General features: G+C 34.6%; 2 protein-coding genes and 1 long non-coding RNA gene across 4 annotated transcripts; all 3 read right to left on the bottom strand.

Annotated features, from left to right (window-relative positions):
* Positions 1 to 223: 223 nt before the first annotated feature.
* LOC104436959 lies at positions 224 to 3250 on the bottom strand. Of its 2 annotated transcripts, none has more exons than XR_005549702.1 (4): positions 3233 to 3250; positions 2456 to 2603; positions 1760 to 1943; positions 224 to 1119 (listed from the first exon to the last, which is right to left on the bottom strand). It is a non-coding gene; the product is annotated as an uncharacterized LOC104436959 (long non-coding RNA). The 2 variants fall into 2 exon arrangements; XR_005549703.1 differs by lacking the exon at positions 3233 to 3250 and adding an exon at positions 2827 to 2924.
* A 39-nt stretch (positions 3251 to 3289) lies between these two features.
* On the bottom strand, positions 3290 to 11729 carry LOC120291555 (disease resistance protein RPV1-like). The gene is made up of 3 exons (XM_039309170.1): positions 10921 to 11729; positions 5707 to 6009; positions 3290 to 4624 (listed from the first exon to the last, which is right to left on the bottom strand). The coding sequence occupies exons 1-3, from the start codon at positions 11596 to 11598 to the stop codon at positions 4001 to 4003; spliced, it is 1605 nt and encodes a 534-aa protein (XP_039165104.1). The 5' UTR covers positions 11599 to 11729; the 3' UTR covers positions 3290 to 4000.
* Positions 11669 to 12497, bottom strand: LOC104439350 (TMV resistance protein N-like). The gene is made up of 3 exons (XM_039309493.1): positions 12124 to 12497; positions 11795 to 12013; positions 11669 to 11684 (listed from the first exon to the last, which is right to left on the bottom strand). Exons 1-3 carry the CDS (start codon positions 12333 to 12335, stop codon positions 11669 to 11671), a joined length of 447 nt encoding a protein of 148 aa, XP_039165427.1. The 5' UTR covers positions 12336 to 12497.
* Between the last annotated feature and the right edge of the window lie 10239 nt (positions 12498 to 22736).

Here is a 22736-nt window from a genome sequence, read left to right as displayed (position 1 = left end):
TTATGTAGTAGTACCTGAGAGACTTGGCCCAAGAGGCGATTCAGATAAAAGCAATATGACATCAAATGCAAGCAATTGAGTTGTGATATGTGCTGATTCAGTTATTCTACAGAGTTATTGTAGAGTATGAAGTAACAAGTACAACATCATGGCATCAAAGCTCACAAACCTAAATGTAGGCTAGTATAGCATATCTGAACTTTTGGCCGTCTCATCATATATGTTTGATCCAACTGAGTGAACATTGATTAGTCAAATATTATGGTCAGACGCTAGACTGATCTACAAATTGAATGTAATAGAGAATAGAGAATTTATGGGATCACAGTCCATTATCAAACCATCCTCCTCAATCCCATTACAAAGGCTGGAGCGACGTCACATTCATTCCCACAGCATACCGCAATCCATTCGGGCACTTAAAATTGGCCTTTCGCACCATCAAAAGACAGATGCGAATGCATCATTGACTTTTTCTTCGTTGGTCAATGATCAGTACCTGCTTTCTCTCTTTCAATCTCAATCTCACTCACCAACTACTCAGAAAGTTTAATACTTGTTGAAGTAACAAAGCTAGTGCCGTACTCCACAGTACATATATAGCATTTGCGACTTTTAGCACAAAGGAATCCCCAGCGACCCCGAGATTTGGTGTGAATTGACTCAACTGTCACCAGTTTGCCCGGCCAACGAGCAATGGGTTCGCATTATCCTCTTTCATTTGATCGAAGGCCAATCCATGTATTTGCAGCTACACCTCCAGTTCATGAAAATAGAGGTTCTACTGTCTCCTCTGAGCATCCCATCTCTGCAGGTTTATGCAATTTCCCCTAATCGACCAAAGCCAGAACTCAGGACTCTCTCTGCTAAGTGCCAATCGTAAAACCTGAGCAAATATACACCTTATTTTGAGGGGTTATAGTAATCTCACCCATACCAGCCGAGGCTTTCCTTCAAAAAGCTAGCTACTCAGCTAGACTCAAGCACTTCTCCGACAAAATCCTTCCAATCAAAACCATCTCAGCTTCCTCATCATCAACTTGCTCCAAAACCAAATGATCCCCCAGCAGATCATCTACCAGAGATGCATGCGATGTTAAGGGAACCTCCGCAGGCATCCTGTAACAAGAAAAAAGAAATAGATTAGCCAAGAATCAACTCAGAAATGTCGGCGAACAGTTGATACGGGCAGAGCATAGTGACAGGAAAACTAATGTGATGAAACAATGCCAAAGAGACTTAACTAAAATAGAAAGCAGATAGAAATAACTAATGATGACAGAGAGCGAATGTGAGGATTATGGACAATTGAGAAGAATGGGGGATGACGATCATGGAGGAAGGTAGCTGAAAGAAAACATCATTGTGATGTAGGGAAAGCTCTCGACAAAGAGAGAAGCTCTCACAGAGGGAAGAGACACGAATCTATGTATACCTTCCAGAAGAGAACTCAATATCCCATTCTCTTTGAAGCATAATTGCTAGAAGGTTTTCGTATTTTCTAGCTTACAGAAGCTCTGTTAGTAAAATCTCCTGATTTAAATTGCATACACGTACTTATGTGCAATCAATCTTGAGCTTCACTCTTTTAATGCCAATAATCTTGCGTTATTTTGCAGTGTTCTATGCAGGGTCACACAACGTTGTCAACGTCATGGTGATAACAATAACTGCCACAGTGCTTCTATGTTCATGCACTAACCAACGGACCAACCAACTTTTCCCTCAATAGCGCCTGTAAATATTATTTCATCTACACCTTTACTAACAGTGATTGTTGCTCTCAGGGCCAAAAATTAGCTGTCACCGTTGTTGAAATTTCCACTGCCCCAACCTCCAGTCCAGCTGGATCCCCATAGCTACAAGCCCCAACCACTGGGACCACTCCATCTCCACCACCACCTGGAAGTGACGCTTCAGATCTTTGTGTAACACTGTTAGTCCTGTTCATGAGTTCATTACACATGAAATAATTAATTCTACTAGATATAGGCGGACTATTGATAGATCGTGAGATGTTGCTACTCTTCATAAAGGGAGTAAAATTGTGAAAATGCTTCTTCTCATAATTTCAGCATGATTCCTATATATATATCACATTGCTCAAACCTGTAATAGGTCACAAGTTTCTTTGGAATAAATATATGGTTCTGCTCCCATATTATGAAGTTCATTATTTACTGTTCCAGTATCATGAAAACCAAGATCATTAGATAAATCGGAATGGGGCAGGAGACAAAAACTTGCGTGCTGGGAAGTAGAAATAGAGCATCAGTAGAACAAATCCTCATTGGTGTAGCTAAAAAGTCCCACCATTCAATTTTATTTACTGTTCCAGTATCATGAAAACCAAGATCATGCGGTGACAGGAAAAATGTTGTGAATCTTGTTAGTATCAAACTCAACACAAGCAGTCGATCAAGAACTTGAAATGACAATGAAACAATGAACTCACTCTTGCAGCCCTGCAGCATATCAAATTCACGCCTGATGATTAGCTCGAAAGAACCCAACGAACTTTAGGGATCCAAAGCGCTACAAGTCCAGCAGCATGACCACTCTCCTTTGCCTATGTGTTTTCGTACTTTGCCTCCAGAAGCTTCCTTAATAATCGACACGTCAATCATTAAATTACTTTGAGCAATCATATGAGACAGACAAAAGATAAAATTACAGTTGCAATATCCCAAAACAATAAAAACCCCAATTCAAGCAATCAGGAAAAGTAAGCAAATTCAGCTTGTTCAAGCGTAGGTTTCTGCCATCATTTTCATCAAAACCTCCGCACGACCACCGTAAACCACCACCTCCATTAGTCAATACTACCTATACACTCCGGCTTCGACCACCAACAGTCTGCCATCACATGCACACGGCACTGCACATAGGCTTATGCCACGAGGCGGACCATGCCTCCAAAGGGAAGTTCACATTCCGAATGCACTGAGAGCAACTATTGGAGTAGAATCCCCAGTCACTAGCTAGAGCACGAAACTACAACGGCACAGCCACCAAACTAATTTTAAAAATCACCACGCCAAATACGACCCAGTGCAAAAGAAAACCTGTCCGCTGCTGCCGCTGCTCGAGAGCCGTCTCATTTCATCCAAACCCTTCCACTAGACGGATGATGACGATAGCTATTACCCTAACAACACGCGAGGGCGTACACAAAGAGAGAAAGCAAATACGAACCAAAACACTCAGTCAAAGCTAAGTGGTAGCGGCCTACCTTCAGCTAGAGTCTTTACAAGATTTTGCGCACGCGCGGTCGCCGAAATTTAGAGGCCAAGAGAGAGAGAGAGAGAGAGAGGGGGTCTCCTTCTTCGCTTGATTTTGCAATGGTCGGGTTCGGTCGCCGAAATTTATACGGCCGAGACAGAGAGAGAAAGAGGGTCTCCTTCTTCGCTTGATTTTGCAATGGTCGGGTTCGTTGCCTCACCAATTTGGTAGCTGATGAAAATTTGGTACCTGAAGGAATCAGTATCTGTCCAATTGGATCCAGTGAGTTCTCTTCGCCCGGTGATGGGATTAGTATATGTCCAATTGGATCCAGTGAGATCAGTGAGTTCTCTTCGCCCGGTGATGGGATTAGTATATGTCCAATTGGATCCAGTGAGTTCTCTTCCCCCGGAGGACTTGTCGCGAATCAATTCGGATAATCGCTTCTCCAAATCCCTCATATCGTCGTTCAGCGAAGAACTAGGTATAATATGAAGCGTCGATAGTCGGACGGGAAACTCTGAGAGACATTCAAGAGGATGGAGATCGAAAAGAGTGAGGTCCTGAAGAAGGGTTAGTTTAGAAAGAAATGGCAACGATGGAGTCGGGAAATTGATATGTAGAGCTGTTAAGCTCAAGGGCGGTTCCGGTATTTCTCGAAGGTTTTCGCAGCCACTAAGGTCGAGACACTGGACAGAAGAGAGCTTCGAAATGCTCTCCGGCAAGCCCCTAATGCCCGAATTGTCTAAATAAAGCTTATTTAGCGAAACCAGCTCGCCTATATCACTAGGCAATCCTTCCAAATTTTGCAATCATTTACATGCAACACTTGGAGTTTTGCCAACTTTCCAATCGAGTTAGGGATCTCTCTCAATTTACACCCTGATAGGTTAAGGTAAGTTAGAGATGTTAGATTGCCTATGGAGTTGGGTATGCAATCTAAATCACACCATGATAGGTTAAGGCTAGTTAGAGATGTTAGATTGCCTATGGAGTTGGGTATGCAATCTAATTTACACCCATTGGCCCAAAGAGTCTCTAGCGCCTTCATAGAACCAATGGATTCAGGTAATTCTTTAATCCCTGTAATAGATAAGCTCAGCCTAGTTAATGACTCAGAGGAACCCATGGATTCAGGAAGCTGAGCAAGTTTATCATAGCATGGAAGCTCTCTCGATTCTTCCATTCTCCCTACTCTTACTGGTAGCTTCTCTAGTTCTTGACACTCATAAGCGTCCAAGGAGACAAGGGTCTTAATATACCATACAGAAGGATGAATTTCTTCTAGACTCCAACACTGGTCAAGATTCAAAATCTCCAAGCTTTCGAAAGCAGACAAGTCAGGAGTTCTTCTCAGATTTTGACAACTCGAGAGGTCGAGAACTTTCAAATTAGTTGCCACCTGAAAGAAATAAAGGAAATTTCAGTGAAAGTGGACAATAGCAATGTGTGATTTTCCACTATTCCTTTTTGTTTTTTAAAGAATCTTTAAAATTCCTAAAAAAATACCCATACTCCACTACTCTTTCATAGTTGTCTTATTTAATTTTAAATATATTTTTTCAACAGTGTCAAGGTACACAACCATATTGATTTTTTTAAGCATATCCATTGCAAAAAGAATGTTTGGGACATACAAGCGCCAACCATGTTTATTTTTGGATAAAATTTCAAAAGGAAAATATATTCAGTTTTTAAGAGCCATGGCGATGTCATTGATTAGACATACGCAAATTTTATTATCAAAGAGACTCTCCAATAGTAAGAAACGGGTAGTTTAATTATGAAAAGCAATTTCTTAAAGTGACCTCAAAAAAATAAATTAAAGAATGTTATATTCCAAAAAAATTTAATGCCATCAAAAGGATAGTTTTATTACTCCCATAACATTAATAATTTATATTTGTGTCATACAGTGACTTCCATAATCAACAATTATAATGAATAAATATTTCATGCAACAAGTCAAAGCAATTCATGAATTATATCCATTACTTTAAGATTAAAATGAATTCAGAATTTTAGTATTGATGTACAACACAAGTCAATATGTATGAGATTTTTTCTTTTTTCTCCATGAAAGAAGACTAATATAGAGATATAACAAGAATCGCTCAAAAGAAATTAACCCAGCCACAGACCATCTATATTAAAGTAAATCAGAAATGGTACAAATATGTAATTATATTTCAATAAATGTTAATTATTATAGTTTTTTTTTTTTTTTTAGTATTGTCTAAGGTTAAAACATGACAGTTGTTGAGTTTTATCAATTAAAGTTATAAGAAGCGAAGCTTTCAAACATTTAGGTGCCTATAATTTCTCTTATATTATGTCGAAAATCCTTAATATGAGGAATGACATTAAGCCTTTCTATAAAAATAAAAAAATAAAAATAAAAATAAAAGAGAGGAGAACTTGGTGCTATTGGACCTTTAATAACACGTTATTATTCACAAGGGACATATCTTCTCAAAATCTTACCTTGAGTGGGCCCCATCCTCCCCAGTCCTCCGAAATCTCACTACCTGATAGATTGAGCACGACTAATTTCTTTGGGTGAAAGTTGACAATTTCAAAATCCCAGGGACAAGTCTTCCAGTCAAGCCATCTTAATTGAGGAAGCAAGTTTTGGAAATCTCCAGTAAAATTCACATTGCCCAATTGAAGGAACCTCAAGTTGGTGAATTCGTTAAACTGTTCACCTCGGTAGCTTTCCTCATCATCGCTTTCCCATCTATTCCGTCTATTATAGCCAAGACGAAGGGCCTCAATCTTACAAGTGCCCTGCATTATAAAACATTATGGACCGTAAGTTTTAATAGATTAAATGATCTATATATATATAAAAGATGGACTAATTTCAGTTTGATATCATACTATTATGGTGTGGACTTCTTATTTTCAACTTGGTGAAATGACAAGTCGTCATTGCACATGATTTATCTAATTCATGTAAAAATGGGAAGCTCAAGAAGGTGCTTTTGAACTTTTCATCTTCTACTAATGCTTGTTCGCAAATTTGCACCTTTTGAATTACCAAAATTGCATCCTTTCAAAATATAACAAAAGGCATCTAATTGTACAAACTACTTCAAATATATCTATCAAAATTCATGCCCTTTATATGTGAAACACCCAACCCTAACTCGTATCCTTCAGATGCAAAACACATGACTCTTATAGTCCAAGTACATCTATCAAACTTGTCATCAAAACATGTATCAAAATTAGAGGATCTGAATTGTAGAATCCCCCCTATTATTCTGGCATGTCTTGTTTGCAATTCTCAATAGCAAAATGAAATTGAGAATGTCACCTCAAAAGGTATGCATGCGTTTTATATTCCTTTCTTATCATGTGTTTCTTTAATGAGTGTTTTCAATTATACATGGAAGAAAAATATGTTAAATATCAAACGTTATATAGATAATCTTTACTCCTCTTTTTATTAGTACATGTGTTTGATGCAACATTTTCATTATCTTGTGTATTTTGCTATAGTGAAATAGCATAAAGTAATTAGATCTTGCTTCTAAAAAGATCGGACATGAAAATTGATTAAACTGAATATTTAAGGAACTCGAATTTAGTTTGTCTTAGGTGATGATTTGCTCAGTGAGTACAAATCATGAGAGTTGTAAGACTGATTTGTTTAGTGGTTTGAATACTTCCTTCAAACTTTTATTCTTTTGGATGAGATACCCATTACTTAGAAATTTCTTGTATGTTATCGTATTTTCGTCAATAACTTCATAGAGACCCTTTTTGTCATGTTCTAAGCAATGTTCTATTCAATTCATTACATTTTCATTTGTGCACAAATATGCTTGCTGGAATACAGTGGGAGCACATTTTTTACTAATCTCATTACTTCATTATATATATATATTTTTTTTGGTAAAGTACTTCATTATATTGTGCATTCTCAATATTCATATTTAGTGTTTTTTAATCAAAGATTTGCACATGCTCGTTTGATGTTTGCACAAATCATCCATATGTTGTAATTGCATTTAGTTGCATACCTTTTTAACTTTCATGTTAATGATAGAAACTAATCACGATACAAAATTCAAAACCGTAATTATTTATATCACAAGTACTGGAATGAGCCATTGCTTTGACTTGACCCACTTCTTATAGATATTAAGAATATTAATCTCATTAATAAAATTGGATGTCACTTTTCCAATATTTCTTCATGAAATTTATCCTACAATAGTAACCTTCACATTTAGATCTAATAAGAAAAGAAAAATATTCTGACTTCGATTTTACTTGAGTAATAAGAGCTATTTCTAATGTGCATCTAATCATATTTGAATGTGAGGATGTTATTAATTTTTATTATGTGAATATATGGTTCTAAAACTTAAGTAATGATAATTTTTTTTTGAAAAATATAGAGTTGCCATTATTTCTTATCCTAAATATGATGATTGAATTAAAGAAAGTACACGCCCACACACACACATATTATGTTAACATCACTACTCTATAAGCATGTGAATTTGTTTTTAGTTCTATAACTAAATGTCGTTCATTTATAAATTTCTAACAAAGTTGTAAATGTAAGGTTATTTTAATGCTAAAATGTAACCTTTAACGATTCTCTATATAAAAAGTCATATATATTGTTAAAATAGTTAAACCTAGTTTAATCAAATATAATGTGAAAATTGTTTAGTTTTGATAGTTCTTCCACATTAGAAAGTTCATAATTATATTACTGAAGATCTATGTTTGGTAATATATGTTTTGTTGAGAATATATGGTTCTCAAATTACATTTTAAAAACTGTCAAAAACCATATCATTGCAAATACATATTTTTATATGTATAATATAATGTTGTAAATAAATCTATAATTTCACCACTAAAAATCTTGTGACCTAGGAATTAATTTTCAGATATACTTTTATATACATAGATACCTGTAATCACTATTCTTCCATATTTTTTTTTTTATTATGAATGGTTTTGGTTAATAATCATTATTCTTTTTAATGTTTATTGTTAATGTTTTATCTACTCCATCAAAATAGTACATCTCTTTATAAGGCTTTTATCCATTTTCTCATAAATGAACACCTCCATTCAAAATAATCCATTTAAATATGCATCACTTTTTATATGATACGTTAAACTCCATTTTGTATACAGTTCGTTTATTATTCTACTTAGGATTCTCTTCTTTCTCGGATTCAAGGTAGAAGAATTCCATCAATTAGTGTCATTTACTTACCATTGGATGAAAAGATATTTCTCTTAGAAATATGGCTTGAAAATTTAGTACATCATTCACATGCTAGTAAATAGTGCCTCTCTAGGAAGTAATATGTCCAGACCGGAATTTCTCTTTGCATTTTGAGCAGTATAGTTTCTAGATGACTTTTTTTATGGTACAGACCTAATGTTTGGTCCATTTCTTTCTTTGCTCTTATTGATATTAGTTAACATCTATTCACTACCTTTATGTTTGCATTAATAAACACCTCGTTTTGAAAGCATAAGTTCGAATAGACATATTCCTTCATATCACACAAGTTGTTCATGAAACAAAACCAGGTAATAACTATTATGCAACTTAAACCAATCGACATACAGCTACTATAGCTTTATTACATTATGGCGTAATAGCGATTATATTGCAGCCTTATCATACAAGTTGTTAGTGTAAGTTGTTTACTACCTCTCTAATTTCCAGATTCATGAATTTGAGAAGAATAGGGAAGATTGAGATCTCAAGACTAGAGTGCACAACAGAAGTTAAAAGTATTTTGAGTGTTAGAAAACTAATTAAAATATTTTTTTCTTCTAATGTCTCATTTTAATCCGTAGTCCTCAACAAAATAGCATAGCATACATATTTTGTAGCAACGGGAACAATTTGTGGATTTATCTTTTATTATGTGCAACAAGGTCATATTTATTAAATAAATAATATCAAAAGCATACTTGTCAAATTACAGATCAATATCATATTGGACTCATATTTCAAAAATAAACAATATTAGAAGATCAATAAAAAAGATATCCATCATCACAAAAATTTTATATTACTTGCTTTAGAAATAAATTATATAATCAAAATCTCCGTAAGAAGAGAAAATAGTACATGTTTAGAAGAATTTTGTACATGGATGCATATATTTCAACAATAAGTATGATGAATGTAGCGATGAATGTTATGATTGAGAACATGTATAGATACCCTTGCGACTAAGAAATACCATCATTACAAAATAATTCTTTAACACGCTTTACAAATAAATGAATGTAATAAAAAAATTTACCATAGAAGGAAAAAAGAACATATGTTTAGATGGATCTTTTACATGATTACATATATTTCTACAATAAGTATAACAAAATGCATAAAAGTTATGGTTATTATGATTAAAAAGTTCTATGGATACTCATTATGAGTGTATATTCTTGTATTTCATAAGCATATTATATTAACAATCGATAAAAAAAATTACGTAACATGATAGCTCATTTTAACAAATAAATAATATAAATGTACTAAATTTGTTCCATCAAATGCTCATTATGAGTTGAAGGACGATGAAATATCTAATATAACGTGGTAGCTAATACTAGAGAAATAAAAAAATCAACAAAAAAGATATATAACATGATAGCCCATATTTAACAAATGATGATATAAAGATTAAATAAATCTTTGCTAAATACAATGCTCGATAAGAGTTGAACCGTGCAGTAATAATTATTATAACATGAGAGCCCAGATTTGACAAATAAACGTTATCGAAGCCCATATTTGACAAATAAATGTTATCGGGGATTAATAGAAAATAATCCAAAGTTATAAAAAAAATTAAAAAGTATTAGCAAATTCACGGAAGAAAATTATCCAATATTATGAAAAGTCTATAGAACAAAAATAATATATGTTTAGAAGATTATATTACATGGTTGCACATATATCACATACAATACGAAAGCAACAATAGCAAATTGATAGAGTTAACTAAAGGTTGACAACGAAGGATTAGATTGCACCAATTGTGAAAGGTAAAAGACTACCGAAAAAAAAAAAAAGAATTAGACAGAGGGCCAAATCGCACAAACAATAACATTTAATAAATTTGTACTTAACCCAACTTGAAAAGAAAAAAGAAAAAAGAAGTGAGCTAATCATTGCAAATGAATGGAGGTCTCATTGATCATAGTAAGTAACACATAAGAAGTCAATGAAGAAGAAGAAATTATAAGAAAGATCCAAACTTAAAAAATGTGGAAAAAGCATGGCCCAACAACTTATAGATGTCCCTTACCAAAAAAATAAAAAAACTTATAGATGTCATGTTTTCTCGGAAAATGCTCTATCAAACATTACAGTTTTGCAATTTTATTGTGCATTGATGTTTTGAAAGGAGAGTGTCCTCGACAAAATTTTATGAGGTATGTGTGTGTGTATATATGTATATATCTTTTTTTTTTCATTTTGACAAAAAAAAAGAGATGAAAGAAAAGATATATATCCTATATCAACTGCCAAGAAACTGCTGCTCAATTATGTCCTAAAATAAGGCAACAAAAACAATTAACCGGCAAGCTCTTTTGCTACTAGCTACCCCAAATTTGGCATATTAATTTTCATCTCAAAAAGAAAGAGAAGATGGACTCAACATTCACTAAATATAAGACAAATAGAGGAAACCTTACCTTGTTGCTCTCAAGTACATTTTTGGCTTCCTCATCAATCCATAACCGACTATGTTCTCCAGGCTCCTTTTGATTTTCTAAACGAACAATTTCCCTTCCAAGATCTCTCAGTTGATCATGCATCATTAACTTGCCATATTCGCCAATTTTAATTAGGGACATAAGACTTAATACTTCAATCCCTTTCCCTGGGTAAAAACCACAGGCATCCCACATATAAGTCGGATTTTGTTTAGAAATTCCAATGAAAAAACATGCTATATCCAAAAAAATCTGTTGCTCTTCATAATCTAATGCGTCGTAACTTATCTTCAACCTCTCTTGCACTTCCTTAGCAGGAATTTTCTTCAATTTCTCTGATGTATCTTTCCATGTTGCCTTTGTCTTTCCACATAAGTATGAGCCTATAACTTCAAGTGCTAAAGGAAGACCCCTAGTAATAGATACAATATCATGAGAGATGTGCTTATAATCACTCGGAGGAAAATCATTTCGAAATGCATGTCTACTAAATAAAATCAACGATTGATTCGGAGGCAACTGTTCAAGTTCATATAAGTGGCTAGCCCTAACCTTGTCAAGAATACTCTTGTTTCTAGTTGTGATAATGACTATACTTCCCACTTTAAACCAACTACCGTCTCCGACCAAAGCATCCAAGTGAGTAGTATCATCCATATCATCAAGAAGAGCGAGGACTTTCTTACTTTTACATCGAGATTTGAGTACACGGATTCCATCATCGACATTAGACACCTCCGATCCTCTTATCACATTAGAAATGAGCTCATTTTGTAGGCATACAATACCATTGCATTGAGATCTTTCTCGAATATCAGCCACAAAGCTACGATTCTCAAAATTGATAAACAACTTGTTGTATAACACCTTTGCAAGAGTTGTCTTACCGATACCGCCCATTCCATGAATTCCAATGATCCACATACCATTGAAATTAGCATCTATCTTGCTCATGATTTGTTCCACACTATCATCGGTTCCCACCAACTGCTCAGGAACACTTAGGTGGAAAAGTCTTTTTAACTCGCTCATAACTTTTATGACGACTCTTTTCACTAATGCTGCTTCATGCCTATCAAATGATAATTCAAAATTTCAATATATGATAGCAATGTTTATATGATTTTTTTCAAGTAGATATTTATGAGAAACTTAACAATGTTTTGGTGGAGAATAACTTACCCATCATCTATTTTCTCCGATTCCCATCCTTTTAAAGAACTGACTTCGTTGAGCGCTTCTTCCCATTCCTTCACAACCATTTGACCCGAATTTTTTTTATGTGCATTGATGGCATCTCCAAATCTCCCCTTGAGATGTCGGACTTGTGAGGGTTCCACTTTGTAAAATATGGGCAACACTACTTGCTCTCCACTTCTCCTGCACTTCAACATCTGAGCCAGCTCTTGAAGGCACCATTTGCTGGAAGCGTAATCCTCAGATATAATCGGGATTGAAATCTTAGACTGCGTGATACTGCAAAGAAGCTCCGGACCAATCTCGTCACCAACTCGGAGCTCATCGTTGTCTCTATACACGCGAATTCCTGCATTATCGAGTTCTAGGTGATAGTGAAGAGTGTCTTCGGTCTAAAGCCTTTGCGAGTGTCTTCCCCTCTAAAGCTCAAGAACACTTCGTATTCACTTTCTTCTTTCAGCCTTTTGGTTCCACCATCATCACCTACGTGTGGAGAGGTCGACGACGAAGACGCTCTGTATAGCAGATCTTCTGAATGAGGAGGCTCTTTTCTGATCATCTTGAGAGAGATGGAGCGGAGCCTCAAAAGAAGAGGAGTATGGAATCCTAGATGTAGGAATTGCAGAAATGTCTCTCAGAACTCAATTGAGAGCTACATTCAAACAAAAACAAAAGCTCTCATACAAGTCATCAAAAGAAAATGGAAATAAAAACAAGAAAAGAGAAGAGGAGAAGAGCAAGTAGTCACCGATTACCTGAGGAGTGCTTAAACAACACAATCCACACACTGCTGCGATCTCCACCGATTCTCACCTTCGACGTTGGATTACCCACACGCAAACGTCTTTTATATGCGTGCTTGAATGATGCTAAGTTCTGGCCATCCAACGGTCCAGGACTCTTTATGCTAATTGAACGGCTGCGATGCATGCTGCAGGGAAAGGACAATTATTGCAGGCGTAATTTCCGTAGCACCGCGCAGAAGATGCGTGGGATGAGCGACGCGGACACGCTCACACGCAATGCTCTCCAGCAAGGCAAGGCTTGACTTTGACTTGCTTTTTCTATTAACAATAAAAATAGAAAAAAAAAACTGACGAGCAACAGTCACATGCTCCCGGTGCTAAGTTATGTGAGTCAATGACGAAAACATATCAATCGTCGGATTAAATCAGATTTTATTGAAAATAAATGTCCGTGTGACGCTTTTTATTCAAATAGGGAAAGTTTATTATTTTCAATTAGCAATCTGCTTTTCATTAAGGAGATTGCTCTAAAATAGTAAATCACTAGATAAATCTCTCCCAAAAATAATTTTGTCAAATTAAATTTCTCCATACCACGTCATATATCTAAAAATTATGTAGCCATCACTCCTCCCTCACGGCACTTTTATCCCTCTCCTTATATTAATAAATTTTTATGCTCTATATCCTTTGAGTCGCATTAGAAATTCTTGGCCAATGAATACTCCACAATCGAACATTTACTTAGTCATCCCGTTTTACTTTCTTTTTTTTAATTTTTGCTTTTTTCTGTGGTCAAGTGGATTTAGATGCTATTGATTTATTTTAGCAATGTCTAGAGAAAGATATGGTGGCAATTTTTAGTAAGAAAACGTTAATAGGAGTATTTTACACTCTTTTTATCATCTAGTCATTTTGAAAATGTTAAGCTGATTTATCTATTCAATTCAATTTCTTCACGATCAAGTTGCATAATATGCATGTGTATATAGAGAAATATATTTATATATGAATCACAGCTTAACAAATATTGTACCATCACCATGAGAAACCTTTTCAATGGGTGAAATTTTTCAATGTCTTTCTTGGAGAGTTCCTACAACCCCTTTATCAAAGTAAATGCTATGCCACTTTCATAGGAAACTCCTAATTTTTCAATGTCTTTCTTGGAGAGTTCCTACAACCCCTTTATCAAAGTAAATGCTATGCCACTTTCATAGGAAACTCCTAATTTTTCAATGTCTTTCTTGGAGAGTTCCTACAACCCCTTTGTCAAAGTAAATGCTATGCCACTTTCATAGGAAACTCCAAAATTTTCAATGTCTTTAATGTCTTTCTTGGAGAGTTCCTACAACCCCTTTATCAAAGTAAATGCTATGCCACTTTCATAGGAAACTCTTAATTTTTCAATGTCTTTCTTGGAGAGTTCCTACAACCCCTTTATCAAAGTAAATGCTATGCCACTTTCATAGGAAACTCCTCTCTCTCTCTCTCTCTCTCTCTCTCTCTCTCTCTCTCGAGTGCCTCTTGAGTATGCATTTAGAAAGATCAAATTACGTGAATCTCATAAGGTCCCCACATTTGTCAGTATATTGACATTGATAAAATTGTTGTGTTTAAAGCTATTGGATCATAATGAAGTGCGAAAGATGAGGAAAACTTTTATGGTATACCTATTGTAATGTTACGACATTACGACACATAGGGTAGTTAAGTACGAAAACATCATAATAGCACATTCTATGACGATCAAGTGCAAAGTGGTGCGAAACAAAAGTGTGCAACTGAAGATTTTCTAAAGATGAATGGAATCAACAATGATGGAAGTTTCGCAGGAAAAGATGAGCTGAGTAAGGCATGGGTCCGTTGCCTTGTGACTTGCTTTTTTCACTCACCCACTTTGATGACCAAAAAGGAGCCTTAGTCCTGCTTTTTATCAACAGGAGAAAGAAAAAAAAAAAGTGAGAGCATTTACGCTTCTTGTGGACCTCCAAATGATTGTGTTCCTAGGTGGGTTGGAAATTAGAATCTAAAAGAAAAACTAAATATATTTGTACATCTCTCTAATAAAAAAAATTATTCTTTTTGACCCAAATGCTCAAATAATAATTGAGAGATATATGATTTGTCAAATAATACAAATGGTGATACGAAAGTTAAATGTATTTTAGGTCTCATACTAATTATGTTCACAAAAATTGTAGGTTCATTTTAGAAATTAGAATCATACGTTCAAATATCATGAAAACAAGTTTGAGTTGGAGCCATTTGCACACATTCCAAAAGCCTAAACTTAATCAATTTATTAAATTTGTAGTGTATTTGATGTGCTTTCAAGTGGCAATCCTCTACGCCGATGCATATGAGTTTCAAAAAGTTATCATATATTTGCTCTCGTCGCAATTACACCCACTGAAACTAAAATTGATTTGAGAAAATTCTTTGAATTTTCATCCTCACTATTATTTGAATGATTTAGAGAATTTTCAAACGAGAATACAGAAAAACATTTTCACTTTTTGGCTTCAAGAATAAATACACGTTTTCCCTTTTCACCATTTTCGTTCTCGTCTAAAAAAGCGGCTCATGCTTTTCTTTAACTCCCTTCTTTTCATATTCATTCACTTTGGACATTTCCGTGACTTTTTTAAAAGTTAAAGCTTTTTCCAATGCTAAAGGGATTATTCTTTTCAATCCATTGCTCCAGGAAGTTTCAAAGAAATTTCCTGTTCAAGATTTTTTTTCTCATTGTTCTTTATTCTTTTCAATTCATTGCTCCAAGAAGCTTCAAAGAAATTTTCTATTCAAGATTTTCTTTGCAATCCATAGCTCTAGGAAGCTTCCAAGAAATTTCCTGTTCAAAATTTTCTTTTCTTATTTTTTTCAATCCGAAGCTCCAGCAAGCTTCAGAGAAATTTCCTATTCAAGATTTTCTTTTCATTGTCCTTTATAATGTAAGACAATTTAGCTAAGAAATTCTAATGCTATTAAATAATAACGATGGGTATATTAATTCCCTTTAATTTGCCAAGAAGACAAACAAATTGTTATGTGGCTTCAGTAATTTCCCACTTGCTAACATGATCATCCAGAAAGGACGGTTAAAAGATTCTTTTTTATTAGTGAGATAATTTTTTTCATTGCTCTGATTAATAGACACAAGTAGTATATGAATAGACTAAAGTCTCACAATATAAAAATCTGATATACTGAGAACAGGATATATTATTGAAAATTAAACCAAACTTGTATTGTTTAGTTCCAATTTCTATAGAAAAGTTTCCTACCAATCGTGTTTTTGCAAAATAGATTCCAATGAACTACTAACGGTTTTTTTTTTTTTTAACAAAACAGGCCGTAAGTGAACTTGATTTTATAGTTACTTCTAATGAAAATGTTATTGCTTAAAAATACTTTTCATGAAAACTACTTTCAAAAATAATTATTTGTAAAATCATATTTATTATCTAGGGTCATGCGAGGGCTAGAACCTTTATGGTCATGGTGGCGGGGCTCGTCTCCATCGCGAGTACTGACTTTCATAAAAAGAGACACGTAACCATAGAGTTCATGACCTCCGTTGATTCGCTCCAACAGTCATCTATAGTCACAGGAAGCCATAGGAAAAAGGTGTGATTTTACGAATTATGATTGATAAGATATCCTTGTGCTCAAAAGCCCTTTTTGCTTTTTGCCACTAAATGGTTTCTGAATCAACAATCTTTTTAAAAGTCCATTTTCTCGTCTCAGCAATTTGTCCTTTTCTTCTTTATGTACTAAGAAAAAGGAACGTCAATGTACCCACCAGTGGACAGCTGCATTGGTTGGGCGTTTTCTCTTCTTCAATAAGGTCAAGGATTCGAATTCCTGTGTTGTCAATACATGTCTTAAATGGGAGGCCATGACGACATATGACGGTGCCACCGGGCACTAGCGAGCGGTGTGACCTTGAAGGGATCTTAGGCGGATCGTCGGTTACCTCAAAAAGAAAAGAAAAAAAAGGAACGTCATTGTGGTGGGCAAAGTTCATTCAAAGGGATCTACATTGTTCAATCAGTGCTATCAAATTTGCGTCACAACTCACCAGCGATAGTGACGGGCCTAAGAAATCCTTTATCTTTGTGTCTAAGGAATCAACACGAAGTGATTAAAAAAAAAAAATTTTAAACACAATCCATTGTACTTACGTGATAAAACTTATGAATTTAAAATTGTGCAAATTCAAATGTTGCTTAGAATATTGTCAATCATATTCGTTTGAGCAAATGACATTATAAGAGGTATCTAGTTCGGTATGTTTATAATGAAAAAACCCATTTATTATTGATAAGCCCACCTAAGATGTCAGACCTGGCCTAATTAGGTGAACCCAATACATGTAGGGATTAAAACAAGAGATGGCATTTTCGGACTAAGGCATATCAATAATATTGCCTTAAAGATAGTGATTTATTCAATAAGATTCATGATCCAATTCAGTCGAATCTAATGGAAATCTTAACCCTAGATACGATGCCTAGACTCTCTAATTTTGCTCGCTTAGTCCATGTGACAAGCAAAGGATGAATACGATTCAAGCCTTGAAGAGACCGTCAATTTAGAGAAACCATGAGAGAGACGAGGAGGAGAAGAAGGAACATGGGATAGAGAAATGTTGATGATCTCTTTGTTCCCGTCTTTTCTAGAAGATGCCCCTGGATAAGTAGACAAAGGAAACGACACATGTAATATTTGACGCATCTATTCATTGATGATATTTGAAATCTAAGTTAGATGAATGTTAAATTTTAAAAAGTAATAATCTAACTGATGGATAAGAATTAAAAGACAAGATAACTAGTGAGCAATTTTGGCCTTGAAGTTTTAATTTATTCAATGTGGTCATTGAACTTTTAATTTGTTCAATATAGTTCCTGAACTTTTAGTACATATTCAATACATTACTTGAATTGTATGAAAATGTTCAATATAGTTATTCCATTAATTTAAGACCAGGGGCTACATTGAATATTATTATATAATTTATGAAATATATTGAACATGTACCAAAAGTTTATGGACTATATTGCACATTGGGCTAAAGTTCAGGGGTTATATTGAACATATTAAAAGTTCATAAACCAAATTGTATATTGAGCCAAAGTTTATGGACTATTTGTATCATTTTCCCTAAAAGAAACCCAAAACAATCTCTCACTATTTTTCAAAGGAGGAATTATTACAACACAAACATTGACTTCCAATACGATGTATGAACCATAAGGATATGTGGTGAAGCAAAATGTAGTAGTTGATAGGAGAAACCTTGATCTTAGAATTATTTCGGCTTCATTGGTTTCACGAAAAATAAATAATTTGGAGATTTTTTTCTAAAAACAGTCACTTATATCATTTATAGAAATGAATGAACGAAATTACCTTTATTGTCAATGAAAATGTTTAGACATAAGTTGTTGTCGATAATGAAAATATATTTCATCAACTAATTGTTTTAAGCGACACAAGCGATCATTTTTAGGAAAATGTTGTCTAAAAATCAATCATTTTGTGGGCAATGCGTTATAAATCATGCACTTATCCCAGCTGAGTGAGAGCTTTAGAGCATAACCATAGCTCATAAGTAGCCCTGACTTCCACATTAACAAAGGTAAATCCATCAAGAGCATTCGCAACCACCATTTTCGATCCACCGCTTGTTAAGATTAGTTTGATCCTACTTTATGGCAAATAAAACAATGCACATTTTGAGATGGAATTTTTCCTATTAAAAATTGTGGCCCTACTAGTTGCAAAGTAACGTGCACTGAAAATATAACCTTAGTGCTAACATTTCGGTAGATCACAATTGACTAAAAAAATTTCAAACTTGTACGTAATACAAATGTAGAGTAGGCTACATCCAATGGATCCTTAAATATTGGTACTAATCACATATATGATGGCCATTTCAACCTTAAACTTACAAATATGTATATACCATACTGTTTTAACTTTGTCGTTAACACACATTTAGAACCTATAATTATAGTGTTAGGAGGAAGACTAGCTAATGACCATGTACTATCTTGCTTAATAAAGTTTATCTCAATTAGAGTTGAGTGATTCCACGGTTAGTTTAGGTTTTACTTGGAACCTCCAACCTGTTGGAACTGATTCCTCAATTTTTAGAACCTAGAACCTACCTTACATACCTTGGAGCCTTAAACCTGCCCTCTCACAAGTTTTAGGATCAATTCCACAATCTATCTAGGTTCTACCTGTATTCTTACTTAAACGACTTCAGCCAATTATCATATCTAATGACCACTATTTACTATTACAATATACAAATCACAACTCATATCTAGATACACGAAGAATATGAAATATTAACAACGCAAAAATCTCACTCATAGATATCATCGGAAATGGAAGCTTATACTAGTGATTTCGGATGACACAATTATCATCGGACACAATGGAATACTTTGTAAGATTTTGCAAAGAACGAGAAAAACAAAAAGACTTGTTCACATGTAGGTTCAGTAATGAAGCGATGGCTAAAGTCATACTTAACAACTAATGAATAATGTCTATTGTGTAAAGCACGCCCCATACGCTTTCAAAACAATTTAAGATTAGATACGAATCTACACAATTTGATTCAAACATTTTTACCAAATAAGATTGAAAAAAATATTTTAGGCATTTCAAACTCAAATTTCGGCCTAAGTTCAGTCTAAACTAACATCAAATGTTTGAAATTAGGAAAGCAAACTCAAATAGATCATGTTTCTATCTCCACAAACGATTCAAAGTCTCAGTCACTCCTAACTGGAAATGGAACCTTTCAGAACAGAAGCATTACTTGATTAGCAAGGCCAATTGAAAACGTGGCTTGGCGATTAAGTTTAGGACGTAGCTTCAATGATTGCTAGCGATTGAAACTAGTGCCGATGAGACTCATAGCCCAAAAAAAAAAAAAAAAAAAAAAAAAAAACAAGACGGAGGAAGAAAGGGTAACATTCTATGCTCTTGTGAATCGGAGACGAACGTTTACTGATGGCAAGCGACATCCGACAACAATGAAGAGACTCTCAAAAAAACTCTCCTATCAAAGGAACTCTCTCTCTCTCTCTCTATATATATATATATATATGTGTGTGTGTGTGTGTGTGTGTGTGTGTAAACCGCCTTTTATAACATAATCACAAAATCGTTCACTGAGAAAAAGCCAAGGAGAAGGAGTCACCCTCGGAGAGGAAGGGTTTCTTTTCATTCACTACGTCCATGCCTCACCATGTTTGGATATGCCAATTCCTATCTTAGGGTTTAGTAGGTTCTCAATCCAATTCTCTGATTCATAATTCCCGGTCTAGTTTGACTCGATTCGATTCCTACCTAGGAATCAAACCACATAATGTAGGTTCAAAATAATATGAAATTCAGAATCGAACAGAGTCTCACCAGAACCTAGAATTAGCACGGTTCCCTCCGGTTCTCTAATTCCTTATTCTCCTCTAAAATCATGCTCATCCCTAATCTCAACATCCATTGCCATTGTCCAAATATGAGCATTTGGTCTAGACTTAGCATCATTATAACTCTTTGGATCATCGACCAAATCAATCCCATAAATGGTCCAACGACTTTTCTTATTCTTTTCATTATCAAATGCTAAACATATTTCGCCAACTAAATTTGCTTAATATATTGATGTGGCAAATTCCTCCTAAGTGATTTGATGCAGAGAACTTGAATTCTAACGTTAGAAAACTGTCAAGTTTTTAATAACAATAAACTCATAGATAAGAGCTAAAAGACAGATAATTACTAAATAATCCGAAACTCTCAATCACACCAATATTTTTAAAAAAGAACTTGAAATATTGGCATTTGATCTTAATTGCCAAATACAGAGGAAATTACCCAAAAGAATCCCATACCTACCATATGGTGGTTAGTTTAGTAGTAAACTTTTCAATTACATCAATATAGTCCTGAATCTTTTGATGATTTTTACATTGTAGTCATTTCGACCAATTTTGAATAGAGATGTGATGAGTTAATGTTTGTCATCCTATATAGTGTGATAGATACTAACATGAACAATTTTTAAAAAAAATATTTTTTCTTTTTTCCTTTTTTTTTCTTTTTGCTAGTGGCTAGTATTGGGCGATGGCCAACAAAGGCTAGAACAAGGGCCACGACCCTAATTAGATGTCGATGATGGCTTGCAAGCCCTCACTTATTGGCCAATGAGAATTGTCAAGTCCTTGCTGGCCACAGCCCCAAAAAAAACAAAAACAAAAACAAAAAAAAAAACAAAAATTATAAAAATTGTCCACATTAGCACCAGTTGTCCTAGGTCATGTCATATAAGATGATCCACACCACTTTAGCGATTTTCAGCCAAAATTAGCCAAAATATTATATTGGTAAATTGTCAAAAAGTTTAAAACTAAATTGGCACAATTAAAAAATATGATTGAATTCACATCCATCTAATAGGTTTGGGATTCTTTTAGTAATTTTCCCAAAATACATAAGGATGCATGTGTATTGTTTGCCATAAATCTAATAAAAATTATTTTAGTTTTGAAATTTTTGAAGTAATTGATGGTAACGTTTATATGTTTAAGAAAATTTGAAGTGGTCAATATTAAGTTAATAAAAAAAAGTACGTCAAATAGATGGGTCAAGTCGAACTGAAAAATGATCCGACCTAAATTGATCTATTTAAACTGTTTTTGTTTTTTTTTTTTTTTTTTTGGTAAGTGATCTATTTAAACTGTTTTTACCCATTTCCATCAATAAAAATATAGGGACATATACTCGACTCAACTCATATTCAATTCAACCCATTTTGCAAAAAAAAACTTATATATTTAATTCAGTCTAGAAAAACTCATACTTAAACTAAGGTGAGAGCACGAAGTGAGCGAGTGTGAGATTGAGTGAGAACGCAGGAGTAAAGAGATAATCATAGAGGTGAATTAGGTCTAAATAAGTAATGCACTTATTTAATGCCCATATTTTTTTAGACCTTACCATTCTAGACTGATTTATGACCTGTTACTAAATATAAGTAATCAATATAACAACTCAGCAATCAAATATTGGTTAAGAAATAAGTCTGTGACCTATTTTTACAAGTCGTATTAACAGTTTGGATCATGACTATTTAAGCGCTCACCACCGTCAAATCAAGATATTGATCACTTCAGAGATAACAATTTCCCCCATACCTTTCTCTATTGGGTACGAGAAATTTTATCTGGCCCAATGCCATAACTTTTATTTCGGTCTATATTCACATTAAGACTACATTTATCATGGCATGATAACTAAGGACACAATGATTTATATTTTCTAATCAAATAAGTCTTCTTCTTCATGTGTATAAATAATCAACAAAAGTAAACCAGAAATTTCACACCCATCGCATGGGACATTCGCCTTGTAATTCCTTCCAATCACATGGGCCCAATCACTGGACTCGACCTCCAAGGCCAAACCTAAATGAAAAATTGTTGGACAGACCTAGGTAGGCCCATTAGGGCCCATGGGCTTGACCAGGACTAAAAAAAAAAAGGCAACATGGCCCATCACCTACAGGGCCATGCTTGGGCATGGGCCGAACAAAAAAAATTGTTGGGCCTAGATAAGCCCATGGGCCTAACCGAGCCTAGGCACAAAGCAGGACATGGCCCACCATCTAACGGACCATGCCCTGGCATGGGCTCAAGCATGCTTGGTCGGCACCTGCCCACTATTGATCCCTATCCACAAGAAAGGAAGTTGCACCCGCATAAATTCATTCATCCAAGACAAATTTCACTTTGCATTTGCATTTCATTAACACAATACTGA

This window comes from Eucalyptus grandis, chromosome 3 (assembly GCF_016545825.1).
Source record: "Eucalyptus grandis isolate ANBG69807.140 chromosome 3, ASM1654582v1, whole genome shotgun sequence".
Classification (NCBI taxonomy): Eukaryota; Viridiplantae; Streptophyta; class Magnoliopsida; order Myrtales; family Myrtaceae; genus Eucalyptus; species Eucalyptus grandis.
This window is presented reverse-complemented; position numbering and strand designations above follow the sequence as displayed.